Below are 22796 nucleotides of genomic sequence, written 5' to 3' on the forward strand. Positions count from 1 at the left end.
GAGGGATGACTCAGGGCTCAGGGTCACAGGCTCAGAAAGGTCACCGCCCTCCCAGGCAGGGAAAGGTCCTTCTCCAGCCTGCCCTAAGCCTTCCCAGGCCCCTCCAGCCAGGGAGCCCACAGCCGCGGGTCCCGCCACCACCTGGGGCTTCCGCCCTGTGACTCAGGAAGTCCCCTGTGTCTGTCCTGTCCCTCGTGGGCCTCTTGAGGCCGCAGCCCCCAGCCCATCCTGCAGGACCCGGGGAGAACAGGCCTTCAGGAAATGCGAGCTCCTCTTTCAGCCCTGAGGTCCGCTTTCCAGGGGCCTGCCTGGGTGTGCTTCCCTGGACAACCTGTGTGGAGTTGGGTGCGTCTGTCCCCTCCCAAAGGGGACTTATCTGTAAGATAAAGGCTGCCACAGAGTCTGGGCTTCAGAGTCCTCGCCTGGCACAGGGAGGCGTGAGTGGCCCCTGGGGCCTTAGTGGCTCCCCCAGTAATCCACTGCTCAACAATGTTCAAAGAAACGCCAGCAATTTATTGATTTCCTATATTTCCAAAAAAGCAAACACACAGTGTACCCCACAGGGAAACAGGCCTGGCCAGTGCCCAGTTCTCCCACAGACACAGAGCGGGGGGCAGGAGCAGGCTGCAAAGGGACCCCTTTCCCTCCCCTGCCCCTGGCTCCACTCAGCCCCAGGCAGACAGGAGCAGCTCCGCCTCTGGTCCGGGAGCAGCTGGGTCTGCGCTGCTGGGCTGGGCCCACCAGGCGGGTCTGCCGGCCAGTGGCCCGTCCGCCTTAAGCCCTGGGTCGGGGCTGCATAGGGAGACCCCCGTGGTCTGGGCCCTCCCCCACTTGACCCTGCATTGGAACGTCCTGTTTCGGGCATCGAGCCCAGCAGCATGAGGCCAACATGTCCTTCCAGCCCAAGCTGGGCCTGCAGACCCCGAGCTCCTTCTCTAGAGCCTCATCCACAGCACCACCCACCCCTGCAAAGGTCTGCCTCTTCTAAAGTGACAAGCCTGACCAGCTGACTGCAGAAGTCACGAGAGAGATGGCCAAACCAGGCCTGGCCTGTCTACCCGGCCCACTGAAACACCGCCCACCCCCCGGCAGAGGCGGGGGCCCTCCCTGGCACTGCCACAGACCCCCTGGTTGTCGACTCCTTCCCTCTAGCCCTGACTGGACTGGGCGGTGCTCTCTCTCTGGGGACCCCTAAAGCTGGGGACCCTAGACCCCCTCTTTCGTCCAGGAGAATGTGGGCCATGTGGATGGGGTGTGGTCTCTCATCACTGATGTATCCTAAGGGTTGGCAACACCACCTGGCTCCTCACATGTTTCTTGGAGAAAACAAAGTCTCCTGGGGCCCTGGGAGTGGCAGAGGGGACGGTCTTCTGGAACCAGCTCCCCGTGGGCCTGAGAGGGAGACGAGCCTGCGTCACGGGGGACGGGGCGGACGTGGCACAGAGCCCAGCAGCAGAGAACACCGGCTGTGTGGCCCGCCATCACGGGTCTGCGCCGACCTGGCCTGTCCAGCTGTCGACTCCGGCAGGAGGTCCTCGGGGCCGGGATCTGACTGCCGGGGTGAGCAGTGGGGCTGGTCGGGGGACGGTGGGGGGACACGCAGCAGGAGGAGGTATGAGGCGGGCAGGGCCAGGCGGCCAGTCGCCGCTGGGCACAGGGGCTGCGGCCAGAAGGCCTGCCCTGTCTCAGCTGCAGATGGGGCGCCCTTCCCAAGCCCTCTCCAGGGCCTGCTCTACGCTCATACAAGTCGGGGGGTCTGGGGTGGCCAGTGCCCCTGGCAGGCTCCTCATCATACTCTCTGCAGTTGTCATGGGCAGCTGGGCGTCAGGGAAGGCGAGGCGGCCTCTGGCTGATCCCTGACTTGACGGCTCCCTTTCCTAGCCAAGTGCCTTCCTCTGAAACCCTGCCTCGCTGGGGTCTCAGCAGGTCTCGGGACCCGGGGGCCGACCCCTGCCCTACCCAGGCCAGCTCCTCCACTGGGAACACGAGGATGGAGCTGCCGGTCTCCCACGGCTCGCGGGCTTTGATACCACTCTGCCTCCTTCCTCCCCAACACGTGGATTATTCGCCCCTGTAGGCGAGGGCTCCCAGGTGAGCCTGCTCTGATGGGTACACGGCCCGCAGGAATGGTCGGCTGCCCCCCGGCACCTACTCTCCTGGCAGACTGCACGCAGCAAAGCCAGCCTGCCTGTCCCGGCCCATCCAGCAGACCCCACAGCCGCCCAGCCCCAGCCCCAGGCCCCGTGGGAGAGCCGCACGGCCATGCCAAATTTCCCAGCAGATACACTGAGCCCCGCCAACCTCCCTTCCTGCAAAGCCGCCCCTTGGGGTGGGTGGCAGGGGGTGAGCCCCAGCCCCAGTCACTCCCCCACCTGACCCTGCAGGACTCCCCGTGGGCCTGGTGCTGCTGAGGGCCCGGCACCCATACTTCGGGATGACGGGGAGCAAAACCCCAAGCACAGGTCACCCGCGTCTATGAGCTCAGCCCGCAGCTCACCCGGTCCTGCGCTTCCAGGGCCTGCCTTCCACACGCACGCACACACATGCACGCATGCACACACACACTATACATATGTATATATACTGTTTCTCAGCGAAAGAAGTATTAACATCAAGACATAAGCCCCCTTAACTCAAGAAAGCCCCCGGCTCCCCTCCCCCACCCCCACTGCCTGTCAGTTCCCCCAAGGAAAAGAAAGAATCTAAAAATATTTTTATCCACCGCAGCGTCCCAGTGTGCTCTTGGCTGGCTTTGAACATCTCCAAACACTGTGCAGGTGGACAGACACGCCCGCAGCAAGGCCCAGGTCTGCTCAGCTGGTCGGATCACGTCTGGAAAAGGAGAAACCTCCAGTGAGCACCCCGGTCTCACCAGCTGTCCCCTCCCAGCACGTCCACACAGACACGCCCAAGCCTGGGGTCAGGGCCACCCCTGAGACGTTCGCAGGTTGCGTGCATTGGATCAGAGCCCCCCCACGCCCACATGTCCCCCCGGTGGTAGATCGCATGTGCCAGGCGCCTGCTGGCTGGGCTCGCTCTGTGCCTGTCCTTGTGCTGTTGGGACGCATCTGCCAGGAGGTGGGCGGTCTGAGGTCTGAAGGCACCTTCGTCTGGATTGAAGTTGCGGCCCCTGCCCCACCAGCACGCCCCGGGCCACTGGAGTGCCCAGAAGTCCCTTCAACTCAGAAGGCCCTGTCCTCATGCCTGGCTCTCTGCAGGTGGGGCCACCTCTGCTGACCCTCCAGGGCTGACCAGGCCAGTCTGAGCATCTAAACGTGGCCCTAATCCCTTGGGATGCTTGTTTAAAATGTATTTTCCTGGACCTCACTCTGGAGCCACTGAGTCAGGACTGCTGGGGTTGGGACCAGGCGTGTGTGGTTGAGCAAGCATCCCAGGTGAGCTTGGAAAGGCTAAGGCTTAGGAGCCCTTGTTAGGGATGCTGGATCTGAGTTTTTGGTCCCTAGAATTGTCAGCTAGAAACAAGTTTGTCCATGCTAGGCACGCTGCAGAGACTGGACAGTGGCTTGTAAGAAGAAGAGTTTAACTGCAGATGCCCAAACCCAGAAGCACATATTGCTTCACTGCTGGGGTGCCATTCACACTGCAGTCCACGTAAGTGGTCACCCCCGGGTTGTGCAGTGAGCAACCTACACGACTGTGCCCGGCAGTTCTGTCCAGACCTCTGGCCTGTTGATACTACCAGTCCATCCTAAAGGAAATCCGTCCTGAATACTGATTGGAAGGACTGACGCTGAAGCTGAAGCTCCAATATTTTGGCCACCTAATGTGAAGAACTGACTCATTTGAAAAGACCCTGATGCTGGGAAAGATTGAAAGCGGGAGAAGAAGGGGACGACAGAGGATGAGATGGTTGGATGGCATCACCGACTCGATGGACATGAGTTTGAGTAAACTCTGGGAGTTGGTGATGAACACGGAGGCCAGGTGTGCTGCAGTCCATGGGGTCGCAAAGACTTGGACACGACCGAGCGACTGGACTGAACTGAGCTGAATGTCCTATGTCGGACAGTCACTGGCCAGGCAGTCTACCCGGCAGTGCTCACAGACCCTATATCAGACAGACCGGAGACCGCTTCTGCGTCCCTAGGGAGCAGGGCCGGGCCTCTCTCTCTGAGGCTGGCTGGGACTCCGGCAGGGAGCCTGGAGGTGCCCCTGCCCCAGAGGGGGCGATTCTTACCTGCAAGCTGAACGTGCAGGCGGCCCCTCTCAGAATCGGGAGGTGAAGTTCCTGAGGCTGTTGGGCCCGGCTAAGGTCCCCAGCATGCTCCTATCGAAACCTTGCTGCAGGAGACAGCAGCTGCATGAGACACCCGGGGGCAGGCACCACGGGCGTCCCCGCACTCGAAGGCTGCCCCCAGCACGCTTCCACATCCACGACAGCCCCGCCCGCCACACCTCCTCAGCCCCGGGCAGAGGTCAGCCCCTGGACCGCGTCACGAGGGGCTGGCCTCTCCCTCCCGAGAGTGGGCGAGCGCGCCGGCAGGGCCAGGCGGGGTGAGGCCTTACCTGCCTGAGCAGCCCCTGCAGCTCCCTGCTGGACCACATGTCGGACAGGAGGAGGCGGGCGGCCTCCGCAGCCTTGGGGGAGGTGCTGTGGGGCGGAAGTTCACCGGGGCTGAGACTGGCCACCTGAAGATGAGCCAACCCTCTGCCCTCTCCCCCTCACTCCCCGTGGGGCAGCCCGGCTGGCAGGCACTCCTCACAGTGGGCACACCCCACTCTGCCCGCTCAGAGGTACCCGGGGCTCTCTTTGGGGCCCTGTCCTGTCTCTTGGCCTTGTCCTGGGAGGACAGAGCTCCATGGACCAGATAAGTTTTGCAGAGCTGGGGCTGCTGCTGCGTGCCTCCTGGCGGTCCACGGGACTCAGTGTCCCTTGGTTCCCAGCCGGACAGGTGCTGCCCGGGGCCTGAGAGTTAGGCCTCAGCTTCTGGAACCTCCCTCCTTTGGGCCTCCCCGCCAATTCCCATTCTGCAGGGCCCCGCCATCCTCCACGCCACCTGCTGCTGCTGCAGCCGTGCTGCCCTGCCCCCCCCACCCCCCCACCTGCAATCCCCCCCACCTGGAGTTACCCCATCTGCAGTCCCCCCAACCTATAGTTCTCTCACCTATGGTTCCCCCACCTGCAGTTCCCCCCACCTGGAGTTACCCCATCTGCAGTCCCCCCCACCTACAGTTCCCTCACCTATGGTTCCCCCACCTGCAGTTCCCCCCACCTGCAGGCCCCCACCTGGAGTTACCCCATCTGCAGTCCCCCCAACCTATAGTTCTCTCACCTATGGTTCCCCCACCTGCAGTTCCCCCCACCTGCAGGCCCCCACCTGGAGTTACCCCATCTGCAGTCCCCCCCACCTATAGTTCCCTCACCTATGGTTCCCCCACCTGCAGTTCCCCCCGCCTGCAGACCCCCCACCCACCTGCTGCGGCACAGGTTGATGATGTTGTTGACCATGCTGCTGGAGAAGTGCTGCTTGGCCATGCCCGGCAGGGAGGCCATCAGGTTCCTCACGGTGTAGCAGGCCGAGGCCAGGATGTCCTCCGAGTTGCTGGTGTTGCCAGTGTGACTGGTGAGGAGTCTGGTCACCTCTGGGAACACTTGGGTCCCTGGGAGAGAAAGGAGGGGCGGGTACGGGGTCAGTGATTGAGGGGTCCCGTGGGCCCAGTCCTAGGCTGCCCTCAGCCAGGCTCCCAGCCAGGAACCTCCCACTCAAGGCTGGTGACCCGATGGAACCTACGCATCTGCTCCCTGCCCAGGTGACCTGCCCCTTCCTACGCCCAAGCCTCTCCCGGGCCAGCTTCCCTCTCCGGGATGCTCCCCCAGGGAGAGGTCAGAGGGGGACTTTCCAGCAGGCTCTGGAGAGTGGGGGTCCCTCCAGCAGGGGGGGGCCTGAGCCCCAGGGGTACTCACCCATCACCCTGTGCAGTGCAGGGTGGCGGGACATGTTGCTCAGGAGCGAGGCTCCAGACCGCACCACGTCCGAGTTGCCAGATTGCAGGAGGCGGGCGATGTGGGGCAGGCCCTTCTCCTTCAGCCCGATCAGCTGGCTCATGCCGCTGGACATCTGAGAAAGGGAACACGTGAGGCCCTCGCTGGGCTTCCCCAGGCCCACAGCAGGCAGGAGGGGACCAGGAACCGCAACCTTAGGGACCCCAGAACTTCCTCTTCCGTGTTGGGAGCACAGACAGACACACGTTTGCTCCCACCTGGGCGGCTACAGAACAATGCCCCAGGCAAATGCACCTGCGGCTTGCCGGGGGCAGCCTGAGCCCGGCGGGTCTGGTGAGGGACGTCCCTGCCCCTCGCCCCCCGTGGAAGGGGCCCAGAATCAACTCCCGGGAGTGGCCGGTGCCCGTGGCTGCCACCTGGCCTCCCTCCTGCTTCCCAGCACTATCTGGTCACGAGAAACCTGGGATCGAGGGTACCCGCCACCTAAAGAAGGGCCGCCCGTCTCCTGCAGGCCTGCGGCCTCTGTGCTAACTGTGCATCGAGTTGAGGGTGGACGAATGGGCCTGTGCTGCATGGAGATGCAACCCGGGGTCCCTGAGAGGACGGCAGCCCATCCAGGCCACTGGCAGGAAAGCCACGCTGGCCGTAACCTGGTCCAGACTCACCCTCTAACAGTGGGGTGGGTCCCCTTTGACTCTGAGTTCACCCTCACCCCCTTCCGCCCGACCCTTCCGTCCTGAGCAGAGAGGGTGGAAGGGCAGCTGCAGGCCTGCCTCCCACCCTCCCCGAGTCCATCATGTCCCCAAACTGCCTCTGGCCTCAACTCTCCCCCAGTTCTGCCATGTTTTTCGCTGGACCTGCCCACACCCCAAGCCCTCTATGTCCACCACTGTCCGCTCAGCACGCAGGAGAGCCTTCAGCTGTGCCCGGATCCCAGCACAGCCTGAGCCCAGTCCAGGCCGGGAGCCCGGAGGCAGAGAGGATCCTACAGACAGAATCCAGTGGGGCTGGGGGTTCCAGCCCCCTCAGCTGCCTCGGGCCTGGCCCGGAGCCCAGCGCATATCCCTCCCTGACTCAGGCTGGTGGGAAGGGGCAGCCAGGGTCAGACCAGGGTGGAGAGATGGGTGGGGCGAGGCGGGGGCGCTCACCAGCCCCTTGCTGGCAGTCAGGTTCTGCAGGGCGCCCGCGCAGGCCTCCAGGGTGGCATCCTTCTTGCTCTTGCCCATGAGGTTCAGGTAGGTGCGGACGGCATCCGAGTGGTACAGCCAGCTGCTGCCCTTGGGGTTGGGCTCTTCCTCGGGAAGAGGGCAGTCGTAGTTGTTGTTCTGGGGACAAGAGGAAGGTTGCAGGGCTGACCCCACGCACCCTGCTCCTCTGGCCTCAGCATCGTGGTTCCCGGAGGAGGGCCTGCCCGCTGCCCCCTCCCCCAGGCCCTCCACCTTCCCGGCAGGCACACAGCCGTCTGCACTCCCCGCCAGCTGGGCCCCCGCCTCCCACAGTGAGGTTGTGGCTCTCACACGGGGATGCCTCCCTCACTCCCCGGCCAGCAGGGGTGGTGCAGGGTCTGGCTTGCACGGCCTGCCCAAAGAAGGTGGCCAGCCCTTTCTCCCCAGCATCTCTCTGCTTCTGGGGAGACCTGGGGGCTCAGGAGGAAGTGGGCGCCAGGCTGAGCCCCCTCATCGGGAACGAGGGAGAAGACAGGGGAGAGGAGGCCTGCCAGCAGGCGGCTCTGGCTCCTTCGCCCCGAGCACACAGGGCCTGTGTCGTGGGCGAGAGGAGGCCCTTCCCGCTCCTGGTGCAGCGAGGCCCACGGCCAGGCGGGGCAGGGGCCCTCCCTGGGGGCCAGTCTCGGGCTCCGGGGGCAGAGGCCAGGTGGACGGGCGGCGGTGCCGGGTCACGGGCACGCACCATCATGCGGTCGCTCTTGTTGCTGAAGCAGCCGGTGGAGGCCTTGTCGGTGTAGGCGTTGCGGGCGTTGTACTCCAGCTGGCGGTAGCGCGTGGGCACCTCGGCGTCCAGGCGGTAGGAGAGGTTGTGGAGGACGCACATGCAGTTCTCCACTGACTGGGGGCCGAGCAGAGACGGCCTGAGCCTCCGCCCGCCCCCGAACGCCTGGCTCGGCTGGGGAAGGCCCCCTCCCGGCCGCCTGGGACTGAGCGTGCGGCCCTGCCCCCGCGGCTGTGTGAGCACCAGTGACCTGCCCGGCCGCTCTGGGCCTCAGTTTCCTCAGCTCTGAAATAGGACCAAAGTCACCTGCTTCCCGGGGAGATGACCCCCATGAGGCACCTACGGGAGGCCTGGTCGGCAGCAGGCACAGGCCACGGCCACTGTCTCTGCTGCCTCGGCCAGCGTGCCCACGACCAGCCTGGCTCTGGAGACAGCCTGCAGGAGCGACCCTGAACTCCTCCTCAAAGCCTTCGAGTCCCAGGACCTCCCCGCCTGAAAGGTCTCTCTCTCCTTCCTGGGGCCTCATCTGCTTCCCTCTTCCGTTCTGTCCTCTCCCCTCCTTCGTCTCCCCCCACGCCCTCAATCTCTCACTGTGACCTCCACCCCTCCCCTTGTCCTCTGCCACTCGCTGGTGCCCTGGGGCCGGCTCTCTCCGGAGGCCTGTGGCCACAGCTGACAGAGGAGCAGGAGACGGAGTCCCCTCCAGGGAAAGCGCATGCAGGACCTGGGGGTCACGGTGCCTGGCCAGCCCCCCGGGGCCGGCTCTCTCCTCCTGCCGTATGGACGGACTGCAGCCTCCGTCCCCCTTCCCGCCTCCGTCTCCCCTTCTGCCCGTCCGCGCAGGTGTGCAGAGTGCGGGTGGGCAGGCGGCTCTGTGGGCCTTCTGGGGCCGCACTCACCTTGTCGTCACAGCGGTTGGCCGCCACGCAGTTCTGGACGTAGGCCATGAGCGAGTCGATGAGCCCCGTGTAGTTGCGCATGGTCTGGCGGCCCGCGTCTGCGGAGCTCAGGTTCCTAGTGGAGGACACGGGGAGGGGCGGAGGTCACGGGGAGAGGGCAGAGGTCACATGGAGGGTGGAGGTCATGGGGAGGGGGTGGAGGTCATGCGGAGGGGTGGAGGTCACGGGAGGGGGTGGAAGTCAAGGGGTGGGGTGGAGGTCATGTGGAGAGGGCGGAGGTCATGAGGAGGGCAGAGGTCATGGGGAGGGGGTGGAGGTCATATGGAGAGGGTGGAGGTCATGGGGAGGGGGTGGAGGTCACAGGGAGGGTTTAGAGATCATAGAGGAGGGGAAGAGGTCATAGGGAGGGGGTAGAGGTCATGGGGAGGGATAGAGGTCATGGGGAGAGGGTGGAGGTCATGGGGAGGAGTGGAGGTCATAGGGAGGGCAGAGGTCAGGTGGTAGAGATCACAGGGAGGGGTAGAGGTCATAGGGAGGAGGTGGAGGTCATGGGGAGAAGGTGAAGGTCATGGGAAGAGGGGAGAGGTCATAGGGAGGGGCAGGGGGGTCACAGGAAGGAAGTGGAGGACACAGGGAGGGGTGGAGGTCATGGAGAGGGGGCAGAGGTCACAGGGAGTGGGCAGAGGTCATGGGAGGGGTAGAGGTCACAGGGTGGAGGTCACGGGGAGTGGGCAGAGGTCACAGGGAGGGGTTGGAGGTCGTGGTGGGAGAGGAAGGCAGGGAGAGAGGACAGAAATGGAGAGGGAAGCAGATGAGACGAGGCTCTGCTCAGGCCTGCCTGAGGCCGGGGCGGGGTCTCCCTGGGCTCCTTCACCCTTCTCTGTGCCTCCCTGACCGAGAACTTCTATGTGTCCAGGGCTCTGATGCCGCTCGCAGCCTGGCACACACTGGACCCTCGTGGCACGTTCTGGGCAGGGCCCGGGGCTCCACCCACCTGGCCCTGCCTGGGGCTGCTGGACAGGGGGCTGGAGGCTCCCTGGAGGCGGCGTCCTGCCCCCAGCAGTGGGCTCACCCCTGGGTAACCTGGGTGCCCCTTCCTGGTGCAGGTGGGGTGTGCCTGCAGCTGCCCCATTAAGGCCTCCATGACCCCGGCTCTGCACCTCCCCAGCCTCTCCCCTCGGCTCCTCGGAGGCTGCTGTTAGAGGGAGGCGTGACCCTGAGTGCGGTCTGCTCCTCGTCAGTACCCACCACCCCAACCTCCAGAGGCGAGTCCCTCCACCAGCAGCCCCCAGGGCCTTTGCCATGGGCTGGGGCAGAACCCAGGAAGTTCTGGCCAAAGCAGAGCCCTCCACACCGGGAACATGGCAGACGCTATTAGCGTCACAGCCAGGAGGTGGCGCACTGGGGCCGTCAGCACACTAGCCTCTCAAAGACGCTCTTCAAGAACGCAAGAGCCAGGGCGGCGGGGTGCGGGAGGGCTGAGCCAGTTCAGACATTCAGATCCACGCGTCTCCACTCAGACTCCTGGCTCAGGCCCCCTGAGTGCAGGTGGGGGTCCGAGCCTCGTCCAGGCCCTCACCCCCAGCCCCTCTGAGCCTGGGCTTGGCCGGCTGGACCCCTGCCCTCACCTCAGGCAGCCGGTGGCGTTGAAGAAGACCTCGGGGTCCACGGGCTCACGGGACAGGTTACTGTTGCCATCGCACCAGCCCGAGAAGGGGACGATGACGCGGTCAGCCAGCACGGGCAGCGCCTCGGCAATCAGCTCCTCCTTCAGCTCATCGGTGGAGGACAGGTTCCAGAGCAACCCTGGGGGACCGCAGGCTCAGCAGGACCAGGCCCAGGGCCGCCCTGCTGGACCCCGCCCCCCTTGACCCCTTCCCTGTGCCCCCCTGCCCCATCTCAGCCAGTTGGCGGCAGGATTTCGAGGGCAGAGCACTGGGGCTTCTCTGTGCGGGTCAACGGGACACAGTGGCTGAGCCAAAGCTCCGACCCCTTGGGGTCTTCTCCCGGTCTCCGTCTCTCCAAACACAGATTCCACCTGGACACACTGCCCTCTCTCCTCAGATACCTCAGACCACACGGACGGTCGATGGGCGCACAGAGGGGCCCAATACCCAGGGCACCAGCTGGGCACTACTAGCCTGGCCAGCACTGGTCTGTGGGACTCCAGGGGTGTCCTCCCGAGGCCGCCCCCGGCCCTCACCCTGTCCTGGCCCCCAGCTGCCCCCACCCCAGCTCCCGCGGCCAGGCCCCCACCAGTCAGCTGCTTCTGGATCTCGGTGCTCCCGGTCCTCCTCAGGAGGCTGACCGCCTCGCGGATGCCGTTCTGCCGCCGCGTCTCCAGCTTGTTGGTGGTGCTGCGGAACACCAGGTTGCGCAGGGCCCCAGCTGCGGCCTGCTGCACATTCTGGTTGGGGCTGCGGAGCAGGTCCACCAGCTTGCAGATGCCGCCCAGCTGGTACACCTGCGGGATAGCACCGCGCCGGGCAGGGCTCAGGCCAGGCTGGAGACCCGCCGCCCGGAGCCGCGTCACTCTGAGCCAAACGCCCAGACAGACGGGCAGCCTGGGGAGACGCGGGGGCCAAGGCAGCACTGGGCAAGGGGCCCTGCTGCCTCGCAGGGAGCCCTCAGTCCCCTCCTGAGTCCCATGTTCCTCCTGGGGGCCTGCGGTGAGGACCACACAGGGCACGCTTCAGAGTCCTGTGGTGGGGAGACCCCCGTGGGGACACCTCCCGCTGTGGCAGGGACTGCGCACACGGACCCTGCGCTAGGAGCCTGCCAGCTGCATGGGGCCATGACAAGGCCTCCCTGCCGGCCACGCTTGGGAGGCACAGACAGCCCTGCTCTCAACCACGGGAGAGACAGAGAGAGACAGACAGAGAGACAGACAGACAAAGGGACAGAGAGAGGCAGAGACAGAGAGAGACAAAGAGAGACAGACAGAAAGACAGAAAGACAGAGAGAGAGACAGAGAGACAGAGACAGAGAGAGACAGACACAGAGAGAGAGAGAGACAGAGAGAGAGACAGACAGACAAAGGGACAGAGAGAGGCAGAGACAGAGAGAGAGACGAGACAGAGAGAGAGACAGACAGAAAGACAGAGAGACAGAGAGAGAGACAGACACAGAGAGAGACAGACACAGAGAGAGAGACAGAGAGAGAAACAGAAAGACAGAGAGAGAGAGAGAGACAGAGACAGAGACAGACAAGAGACAGACACAGAGAGAGAGAGACAGACAGACAGAGACAGAGACAGAGAGAGAGACAGAGAGCGAGACAGACAGAGAGACAGAGAGACAGAGACACAGAGAAAGAGAGAGACAGGGACAGAGAGACAGAATCAGAGAGGGCAGGGAGGAAGCTGAGGGGAGGGAGCTGTCCTTCCCCTAGTGAATTTGAGGAGGGGTTTCCTCTGAGCCCGTGGCTGTCACTCCAGGGTCTCCTCTACGACCAACGGCTGAGTGGCGTCCCCTCCACAGACGTTCCCCCGACTTTGGGCAGTGCCAGGCACACTCACGGCCTTGGGTAGCCGGGCAGGGGGACGAGGAGCCAACAGCAAATGCCCCCCGCCGGCTTGGGGCAGGCTCAGGCTGCCCCCCAGGCCCCGGCTGCTGACCTGCTGCTTGGCAGACTCGTCCTGGAAGCAGGTGTGCTGGATGTAGTACGCCCCGATGGCCTGGCACTTCTCGTCCTGGGACCTCAGGTACTGCACGGCCTTGGGGATGGTCAGCCCGCTGCATTCAATGTCCTCGCTGCAGATCCTGGGGGCATGGGCGGGCCGGAGGGTTGCAGGGGCTCGGGGTCCCCATGCACGCCCCAGAGCTGGAAGGGGCCGGCCCCACTCCCACAGTGGACAGCTCCCCCAGAGCAGCAGACAGCTCACCCCGCGGTGAGTGCTTGCAGGGACAAGGCCCTGCTGGCTGGTCATGCCCAACCGGGCAAGTCACCTCTGTACTGAGAAGCTCTGCCCTACTCCTGAGAGGAAGCGCCCACCCACCCTGCCATCTCTCACGTCTGTGTCTGGTGCTGGGAAAACAGAAGAGAATGCTGGGAGCCTGTGCGTCTGTCTGCATCCCTCCATCACCCCTCCTCCCGCCCCCCCTCCACCCACCCGTCATCCACCACCCATCTTCCCTCAATCTGCTGTCCATCTTCCATCCATCCCTCCATCCACCCATCATCCATCCATCCATCCATCGTCCATTTTCCCTCCATCCCTCATCCATCCATCTAGCCATCCACCCACGTCCCTCTCTTCCTCCACCCTCCATTCCCAAGTCAAGCTGACTTTTCTGACACACACATTCCCACACCTACTCCTCCTCCCATCCTCACGGTCACCGCCTTCCTCCTGACCACGGTCACGCTCACTGGGACGACAGTGAGACCCAGCCCCACTGGCTGTCTTCTCCAAGCACCCGCTCCCATCCAGAGTGTGATGCCCGTTCCCAGGTGAGCGGTTCTGACACCCTGTTTGCTGTGCTGTCCCCATCAGCAGCTTCTCCATACTGCAAGTTCAAGTTCAGTCTCAAACTTATATCCAAGGGCATGTGTTAGGTCGAACCACACAAAATGGCCAATAATCCACATTTTTGGAGCCACAAAACTAGAACCATCCTGTTCTAACCCAACAATCTGGTTCTGCCATCACTCGTACACTTCCAGCCCTAACTCGCGTCTGCTCCAGCAAGACTGCGCTCCACACTGCGCCCTGATCGGGGCTCGGGTGCCTCTGTCCCTTCCCCTCACTGCAGACACCCGGCTGGGAGCCCCCCTGGGGAAAGGAGGCCTCCTTCCAGGACCTGCTCCAGCTCCCACGGTGCTGAGGGCAGGCCGCCTCCCCAGCCTCTGGTTCCCACAGACAGCAGGGCAGCCTCTTCCTGGCCCCAGCCCCCGCCCCTAGAAATCCTCCCAGCATTTCTAGAGCAGCCGCACCTCATGAGTCCCAGCCTCACGCCCGTCCACCGCAGGCGCCCAACTCCGTTTCTGGAAAGACCGCCTCTGGAGACGAGCCCCTGAACCTCTGTCAGTGGTGACCACCGCGTCAGGAGAACACCGCCCAGCATCTGCCGGTCAGACCTCACCTCCACACAGCCTGCCACTCACGCCCCGCATGGCTCACCCGACCCTGTCCTCTCGGGGCCTCCGGTTTGGGGAAACGAGGCAGGGCCAGACGCGGCGCTGGTCCGTCTCCAAGGGAGAGAGCCTCTAAGTCCTTCTCCAAAGAATCCTAATGACCTGTGTGGCCTCTGGGCAGCCAGGAGAGGGCTAGCTCTACGACAGCCAGGACAGTGTGGTGAGCAGCGGAAGGTGTGGCAGTGGTGTGGCCTTGGGCGAGCTACCTGGCCCCTCTAAGCCCATCTCTCCCCAGCTCCTAGTCTGGAAGGGCTCTGGGGGTCAGACACAAGGACTGCAGTGCCCCCAGGCCCCGCGGAAGGCGGTTAACCCCGCAGCTGCAGGCGGCCCAGGCTGTTCAGTCCATGCTGTCTCCCTGCTCCACCCACAGACCATCCACGCTCAGCAAACATCAAGGAAACAAGTATGGGACCCTGGTGGGGACCGAGGGCAGCTCCGAGGTTCATGGGGCCCAAGAGCGACCTGTGCCCAAGGCTCTCTATGGGCAGCTCCCCAGCGCTGGATCCTGCCAGCTTTTGTCTTCTGCCCTGTAAGACAGACCCCACCCCTTTCTTGTCGTTGACCCCAGGGCGCACTCCTTTGCTCTTTCAGAAGGTGGGGAGAGGATTACCCCCCAAGCCCAGGGAGCCTCAATCCCCGACAGAGTCTGTACTGCCTGCAGGCTGGCGATGCAGGCTGCAGCCCCAGCAGGGTCTCTGAGCCGGAGGTCTGGGTGGCCTGCCGAGGAGCCTTCCTCCTAAGCTCCCTGGTGACACCGCGGCTACTGGTCACAGGCACACACTGTGAGGATCACTGGCCCAGCCAGCCCCTCACTGCCCTCCTCCCCCACTCATCACCGGAGGCCCCTTAAAATCCACACGCTTGATGCCTCTGTTCGCTCTCCGAGTTCTGCCTCCCCTGCAGCTGAGACCCCGGGGCCAGCAGTCGGTCCTCCGCCCGCCCCTCGCCGTGGGTACTCACTTGGAGCTGGCCCTGGAGTGGCCGAAGGACAGGTCCTTGGTGCAGGAGGTGGAAGGGACGCACACAGGGTCCTGCTTGGAGGTGCAGGAGGGCGGGCGCCCCGGGTACTTCTTGACCGCCTTCTGGCCGCTGCACGTGCTGTAGAAGCTGTAGCGGCTTTGGGTGGTCTTGTGGCCCTTGCCGCCCAGCGTGCCCTTGCGCAGCGTGCCCCGGGGGTCGCAGTAGAGATCGGGCTCGCTGCGGCTGGCCTTGATCTTCTGCATGAAGCAGATGTCGCTGCCGGCGCCCGGAGCGGTGCAGACGCCCCGCGGATACTGCCGGCCCCAGCTCTCCATCTGGCTGTAGGAGCTGAAGCGCCTGTTGTCAGCCTCCCGCTTGAGGGTTCCATTGTATATCTGGGGGAGAAGTGGAGGGAGGCTCAGCCGGGGTCCCCACCCAGGATCTGCTGCCCGCCACCCCCGCAGTGACGCTCAGAGGGTCCTGGGATGTCTGGTGTGGGGGGAACCTTGACCAGCCTCTCATAGACGACTTCTCAAACTGCAGGTTGTGACGCCTTATGGATTAGGAAATCAATTTAGCAGACTGTGACCATCGTTTTAAATAAAAATGGGATCAAATAATACATATTGGAATTAGAAGATATGAGTGCAGCACATGTAGAAGGGCTGGGCTGTGTGTAAAGCGTGCTGCTTACTGTGGCTTGTAGCCAGAAGAGGTTAGACTGCCGCTGACCCGCTCCCAGAAGGCCTGGTCCAGAGGGGAGCTGGTGGCTCAGGGAGGAGAGGCGCTTTCGCACGGAGGGAAGTGCAACCGTGGGGCTTGAACCCACATCCCCAGCCACGGCCCTGCCACCATGTGTCCTGTGCAGACGCCCCCAGCTCCCGAGATCACCGAGGCCGCCTGTGCTCCGCGGGGGACTGCTCCCACTCTGAAAGCACTCTCCCATTATCGTTTCTCTGCTAAACTCCTCACCTCGCCTCCTGCTGACCAGGGCAAGAAGGCATTCTGGGGGACCCCTCCAAGGCCAAGGGGGTTATCCTGCTCCTGGGTCCCCGGCGCCCACGAGGCGGGCCCGGGGCTGCAGCGGGCACAGGGTAGCCAGGGCTATGCTGTCAGACGGGCATCAGGGGAGCGGCGGGCAAGGCTCAACAGAATGGCAAACTTAGAGGATGGTGAGGTGTCCCCAGGGCTCCGTGTGAGCCCAGCGGGGAGGCGGGCACCCTGGGAAGAGCCTGCAGAGCTGGGGGCTGGAAGAGGCGGCCTCACGGAACAGAACAGCCAACCGCAGGGCCGGCTCTGACTCACCCGGAGGCCAGAGGACCCACACGCGCTGGAAAAAGCGCGAGCACCAGGGCCGACTCGGACTCGGTTGTGCCGGGGTGAGCTGGGGCCCAGAGCCTGCCTGCCCCACCCTGTGAGTGAGTATGAGTGGGTGTGTGTGCGTGTACGCGTGCACACACACGCCCACGCAGAGGGGCGTGGTCGGGCAGCCCAGTGCGTCCCCTCCACCCAGGTCTAGCCACCGGCGCTCGGCCAGGCCCCCCTAGCCCCGCACAGAGAGCCTTTGGGGCAGACGCCACTGTGGTCAAGCTCCGGTCAGCGGTGACACCAGCTCAGAAGCCCCCGGTCACCCTGGCAACGGTGCTCCAGTGCGCTCTGCTCACACCGGCAGGTGTGCACCCAGGCAGGCGCGGCGCTCACCCCCAAACTGGGTCAAACCAGCCAAGCCCAACGGTGTGTGGGGTGGGGGAGGCGCCAAGCGACCAGAAGGGACAGAGGTCAGCGGGGCGTGCTGCCGTCTGGGCGTCTGCGGTTGGCACGCCGCGTGGCACACGGGAGACACTCGGAAGGTGAGAAACAGGAAGCCGGCCCCCAGGCGGCGGGCCGGAGGCCACGCCCCCCCTCCTCTGGCGAGGAAGCGGATGGCAGCACCTTGGAGCGAAGGCTGAGCCTTAAATGGAAATGCAGCCCAGAGCCTGCCTGTCCTCAGAGACGACACTCCCGGCCCTTGTTCCAACGGTCCCGGGGTCCAAGCCCAGCACACGCAGATGCCGGCATCCTAGCTGGAGCCTGTGACCTTCGCCCCTTTCTTCTACCTGCCCCAAAGGACGGGGGCTCAGTGTGCTGGGCGGCAGGGAGAGCTCGACGCGAGGAGGTGTGCGGGGCGCGGCACAGGGTGAGGCTGACGGTAGGGCAGCGGCTGCGGGCTACCCTGGTGCTCGGACCGCGGGCTGCTCAGGCACAAGAGGGGCCCGAGGCCTCACCCAGGGCGGCCCAGGAGGGGTGGGGCTGCTCTCAGGCCGCGGCCTCGGAGCACGGAAGGCAGAGGAGCCTGGTCCGCCCACACAGGCAGCTTTCTGATGGAACGGCGCCGTGTTTCTTAAGCGGGCAGGACAATTCTTCCTTGTCCACGATGCCCTGAGCACTGCGGGATATGTGCTGCGCCGGCCCCCAGGCCCTAATCGCCAGGAGCACCTCACAGCCGCTGTGGCCAGGGAGTACGCCCCGCGCACTTCCCAACGCTGCCTCGCGGGTCCCGAGCAGCCACCCGCCAGACCGAGGAGCGGGCAGCTCAGAGCTAGCCAGGCTGGGGCGCCCGGCTCACCCCACGCACAGACAGCGGTCTGCTGGCAGTGCCCTCGGCTTTGCCTACAAAGGACAGTGAGCACACACACGCGCATACACACACATACACACATGCTCACATGCACACATACGCTCACACATGCACACACATGCGCACGCACATGCACGCAATGCTCTCACATGCTCACGTGTGCGCACATGTTCACACGCGTGCATACACATGCTCACGCATGCACACATACACACATGCTCACATGTGCATGCACACGCACATGCACGCACATGCTCACACATGAGCACACGCTCACACATGCAGACATGCACATGCACGCACACATGTTCACAAACACGTGTGCACACACATGCTCACGTGCACATGCTCACACCCCTACATGCTCACACATGCACACACACACATGCTCACCCATACACACATGCACACACATACAAACATGCTCACACGCACACACATACCCCCCACACACATGCACACACACATGCACGCACACGCACGCACACTGTGGTCTGGTTATCTCATGCTTCCTTGGGAAAGGCCAGCCTCAGATGTCTCAGAACATGCCAGAGGCTAGAACCCTGGGAGAGCCTGGGAGCAGAGCTGACCAGAGAGCAGCCTGCGGACACCTGGGGGGCTCCGGACAGACATGTTTCTGTACCGGAACCACCCAGTGAGCCTCGCCGGGCCAGGCCCTGCTCTGCTCCCACTTCAGCTAATGACTGAGCTCTCGTAACCCATTTTTTCTCCCTCTCCCCTTCCTTCGTGGAGAAGTGGGGAATTCTGCCCACATCTGAGTGCCCCCCAACCCATCTCCTCAACGTAAGCTGTCTTCCCACCCCTCTTGAGATCGGGAAGTCCTCAGAGGCGAGGAGTCCGGTCCTATGGGCAACTAGACTCCAGTAAAGCAACCTGGACCGGGGCCTCAAGCCCCTGAGTGCAGGCACCCCCCATCTCCCCCCGCTTCTTGGACTGCGGCAGCCAGAGGTGCACAGGGCAGGCCTGGATGAAAAGGAGGTCTGTGTCCTGCCTGTTAGCCCATCCTGAAACCAAGCCTCACCGGGCAGGTGGGGCTGGGCAAACCAGCTCCGGGTGGACACACCCGGCCCTCCCGCCCAGACACGCCCAGCAGAGAGTCACCACAGAGGCCCTCAGTGAGAGCCAGCTGGGGCCACTTCATGGGGTCCTCACCCTCCTGGCCTGGTGAGGGGCTCCTGAAGAACCCAGACTGGAGACGCCTCGGGGACAGACCTCTCCTGCCATCTCACTGCACCCGCTCAGCACCCAGCCAGGGCCCCGCCCAGGGGAGCAGACAGACCACAGCCCGCCATCTTCCTGGAAGCACTCAGGATGGCACCACAGCCAGCGCAGGCGGCAGGGGCCTTCCCACGTGGCGCACTGGCCCAGGGGTCTGGAGGGCACAGAGCCCCTCCCAGCAAGGGCTTCCAGGGAACTCGGGGCCCAGGGCGTGGGGAGCTTCCCGGGGATGGGGTGACTGCTTACTCGGCAATTTGCATCAGCGTGGGAACCACCGGCCTGAGTCACCAAAGGTGGAACCTGGGCGGGGGCGTGCCAGTCCCTGCCCCCTCGGGCGCACCACTCCCTCCCTGGCTGAGAGCAGCGGCCTGCCCTGGGCCAGCCTCCCTTCCTTCCCAGGCATGGGGCTTGGTGCAGAGCGTGAAGGACAGACAGCAGGCCTGGGCTCGGAGGCCCTGCTGTCTGGGCCGGAGGCGGCTGTGGGGGGTGCCCTGCCCTGTGGTCCCCCAGGCCGGGAGAAGCTGCCCCAGGGGCCCATCACCTGCACCCAGAGACAACAGTGCCCACTCGGGGCCCTGGTTTGTGAACTGGACGCTGCTGGTGGGTGACCAGCTCGCAGGCTGCAGGGGGGCACACGGAGATCTGGAATCACCGATGCCAGCTGCCAGGCATCTTCTAGTGCCTGATTTGTTTAATGTGGATAAAATGAAAGTTTTGAGGTCCATTCTGGGAGCAGAGATCTCACCAGAGAGCTGGCTGACAATGGCTAGTGTTCCCTGTAACCTGGGAGGGTGGGATCGGGGCTCACAGAGACCAGGCGGTGGTGAGAACAGTCATGGTAACTCAGAGAGGTCTTCTGAAGTATTTGGACTGTGAAGCCTGAAGAGAAGAGCCTGTGATGCTCCAGGCTGTAGCCTATGGGGCTGTCTCAAGGCGCTGCTCTTTCCAGAGAGAGAAGTCGCGGCCCTGAAAAGGAGCATCCTGCTGTCCTGGGCTCTGGGCGCACGTCTGCTCTCGGAACGGCAGGCATCAGGCTACCACGGCTCTGCTGTTCCCGGTGATGGGGCAGGGGGCGGGGCCGGTATACTTGGTCATCCCACACCTTGAGAGCTGACCTCCACGACACGTGATGTCTGAAGAAACAATGGTGTGAGCTCCCGCTCCAGCACCCAGCTCAGGTACTCAGCTCCAGCACCCAGCTCCAACATCCAGCTTGGGTACTCAGCTCCAGCACCCAGCTCCAACACCCAGCTCAGGTACTCAGCTCCAGCACCCAGTTCCAACACCCAGCTTGGGTACTCAGCTCCAACACCCAGCTCAGGTACTCAGCTCCAGCACCCAGCTCAGGTACTCAGCTCCAGCACCCAGGTCTGCCTTCACATCCTGCTTCCTGCTCCATCACTGAACTGTGGGAGAGATTGGGTCTTCTGAAACTCTCGCTCTGCACATCTGAGACAGGCTTTCCTCAGCTCCTGACCCCCTAGTTCCCCTAGGGGAACTGGGACTTTGGGTTTCACATGCAGACATCTCCGCTTCACTTTGGGAAGGACCCCCTGGCAGGGGACTGCCTTTCAGAGGCAGCTCTCAACAGGCCCAAGAGGCAAAGGACCCCTGAGCGTCAGCCACTATTCACGGGCTCAGACCAGTCCGAGGCACGGTCCTTGCACCCTCTTGGAGCCCCAGGCTCTTTTGAACCCAGAGGCAGCTCCTTGGTTCCAGTGGTGGTTCATCCTGGGGACCCCTGACCCTTCCAAGGCCCCCACGTGAAATAACCCCTGGAACCTCAGACGAAGGGTGGACTCCTGAGAGACCGCACCTGAGGGTGAGGGAGACTCCCAGGCCAGGCACCCCACCTTGTGCCAGGGGTCTGGGGGATCGCTGGGCCCCGACTTGCCCCCGAGCACTAAGCCAGGAGATGAAGGCCAGACGCCCCGAGGTGGCAACGTCCTCAGGGCGGATTCTTCCTTGGAAACTGCGCGGTGAAGGAAGCACCGCTGCTGGGGAGACAGTCATGATTTCACAGGAAGGTTGGCTGGAAGCTCCAGGGTTTGGTGACCGAGCCCTGCTCTGGAAGGTGAGCCTGTGCACATGTGCACACACACTGCTACACGCATACCTGCCTGTGTGGGACACACGTCACTCCACTGAGGTCTTCACACATCACATCACTTCACAAAGAGACTCCACGGGGAAGGCCTCTGGACGTGCCTGGAGCCTACCCTATGATCACTGTTGTAGCAGGGCTGGTACTTCAGTTTGCAAAGATCCCCCCCAGTCATCCCCCTGGACATATTGCAAGGACAGCAAACCAGTCAATCCTAAAGGATATCAACCCTGAATATTCATTGGAAGGACCGACACTGAAGCTGAATCCCCAATACTTTGGCCACCTCATGTGAAGAACTGACTCATTGGAAAAGACCCTGATGCTGAGAAAGATTGAAGGCGGGAGGAGAAGGGGACGACAGAGGATGAGATGGCTGGATGGCATCACCGAGTCAATGGACATGAGTTTGAGCAAGCTCCAGGAGACAGTGAAGGACAGAGAGGCCTGGCGTGCTACAGCCCACGGGGTCACAAAGAGTCGGACACGACTGAGCAACTGAACAACAACCGCTCCTCTTGTTGGAGCCTCACAACCCCCGCCTCCCACCCGGATGACGTTCAGGACAGACTGCAGAGCTCTCTCCCATAGCATCTCTCTCTCTCTCTCTCTCTTTTTTTTGGCTGCACTGTGTGGCATGTGGGATTTTAGCTCTTAGACCAGGGATTGAACCCGCAGCCCCTGGAGTGGAAGCCCAGAGTCTTAACCACTGCTACCAGGGAAGGCCCTGAGAGCATTTCATAATCTCAGAGAACTTGAGGCCAGGCCAAGGCCACACAGCTAAGATGCGGCAGACTCTGAAGCAGGACTAAGACGTCCAGCCTCTCCCGGATTTCATCCTCCAGCCACCCGGCCGCCAGAGTCTGGTGACACGCGCGCCATCTAGCGGCCCAGAGCCTCTGCAGCTGGGGCCCTACAGCAGCCGCGGCCCCCGCCCGGCACCTCCGGTGCTAGTCGGCTCCACGCCTGGGAAACCGCCCCCCTGGGCCCCCGACCCTGGCAGCGCCTGCCCCCGTCGTTGGCTGACAGTGGGAGACGTTCAAGAAGAGCGCGGGTGCCTGGCTGGGTGACACACGACACGGCTCCATGCCCACAGGACCGGGCGGAGGCCCTCTCTCCCAGGGGACGCCTGTGATCGGGACACGGCTGCCTGGCGAGGTCACGAGAGGAGGGCAAGACGAGTGAGTGCGGAGTCAGGTCAAGGCTGAGCTCCTGGAATCAGCCAAGCCTTGCTGTGCTTCCCGGGGCCCTAGAAGCCCACCACCTTGCTCCCCACCCTGGGGGCGCTCAGAGGGAGGAGAAGGGCCTGCCCCAAGCCCCCCAGCTCCTTCCCGGCCTCCTGCACAGCACCATGCCCTTCCTCCCACTCTGTGGGCCTCCTGGAACTTTTTTTCCACCTTGATTCCCACGAGGAGAAGGCCCAGGCTGGTGCCAGAATGTGTCTTTAACATTTGCCAACCTCCCTTTTCTGGGCAGGGAAAAAAAAAAGCCATCCCCCTATGGACTTAAATAAGGATACTTCTCTCTCTCTCTCTCTCTCTCTCTCTCTCTCTCTCTCGCGTTACTGATACAAAGTTTCCTTTCAAAATGAATGCACCGAAATTTAAAAGTCAGTCTATTAAAATTAAGGAATAATTGTTGGTGTCATGATTTTGTGAAAAGTGGAGATCAGATGCCCAGGTTCCCTGGCAGGGACAGTGGGACAGGAGTTCTGGACAAGGGGCCCCGAGGTCAGTGCCCCAGGGCCGGGTCTCCCCAGGGTGGCTGTGTACCCTAGGGCCATCCCGTCACGCCTCTGAGCCTGCATTTCCCCAACCAGGGCGGGCCCTGCAGGCGTCTACCTTTGGGCGTCTATGATTCAGCCGGATTGCAGTTGGGCGTGTCCTTCTCCCCAGCTCAGAGCTTGGGAACAAACCCACCAGCTTGCC

General features: G+C 63.3%; 1 protein-coding gene across 3 annotated transcripts in view; it reads right to left on the reverse strand.

Moving 5' to 3' along the window:
- Positions 1-492: 492 nt before the first annotated feature.
- PKP1 (plakophilin 1) overlaps positions 493-22796 on the reverse strand; it is a 40120-nt gene continuing 17816 nt past the window's right edge. For 2 of the 3 annotated variants that reach the window (XM_006078448.4, XM_044942609.2), the window contains exons 3-14: positions 14909-15303; positions 12429-12573; positions 11068-11275; positions 10440-10617; positions 8812-8926; positions 7874-8029; positions 7114-7290; positions 5927-6080; positions 5436-5622; positions 4528-4612; positions 4199-4302; positions 493-2832 (exon numbers count right to left, since the gene is read on the reverse strand). In XM_006078448.4, coding sequence (XP_006078510.1) covers positions 4228-4302; positions 4528-4612; positions 5436-5622; positions 5927-6080; positions 7114-7290; positions 7874-8029; positions 8812-8926; positions 10440-10617; positions 11068-11275; positions 12429-12573; positions 14909-15303 — 1875 coding nt within the window. In that variant the 3' untranslated portion in view covers positions 493-2832; positions 4199-4227. The remainder of the gene's footprint in view (positions 2833-4198; positions 4303-4527; positions 4613-5435; positions 5623-5926; positions 6081-7113; positions 7291-7873; positions 8030-8811; positions 8927-10439; positions 10618-11067; positions 11276-12428; positions 12574-14908; positions 15304-22796) is intronic. The other variant, XM_044942610.2, reaches the window with a different exon arrangement.

Source organism: Bubalus bubalis, chromosome 5 (assembly GCF_019923935.1).
Source record: "Bubalus bubalis isolate 160015118507 breed Murrah chromosome 5, NDDB_SH_1, whole genome shotgun sequence".
Taxonomy (NCBI): Eukaryota; Metazoa; Chordata; class Mammalia; order Artiodactyla; family Bovidae; genus Bubalus; species Bubalus bubalis.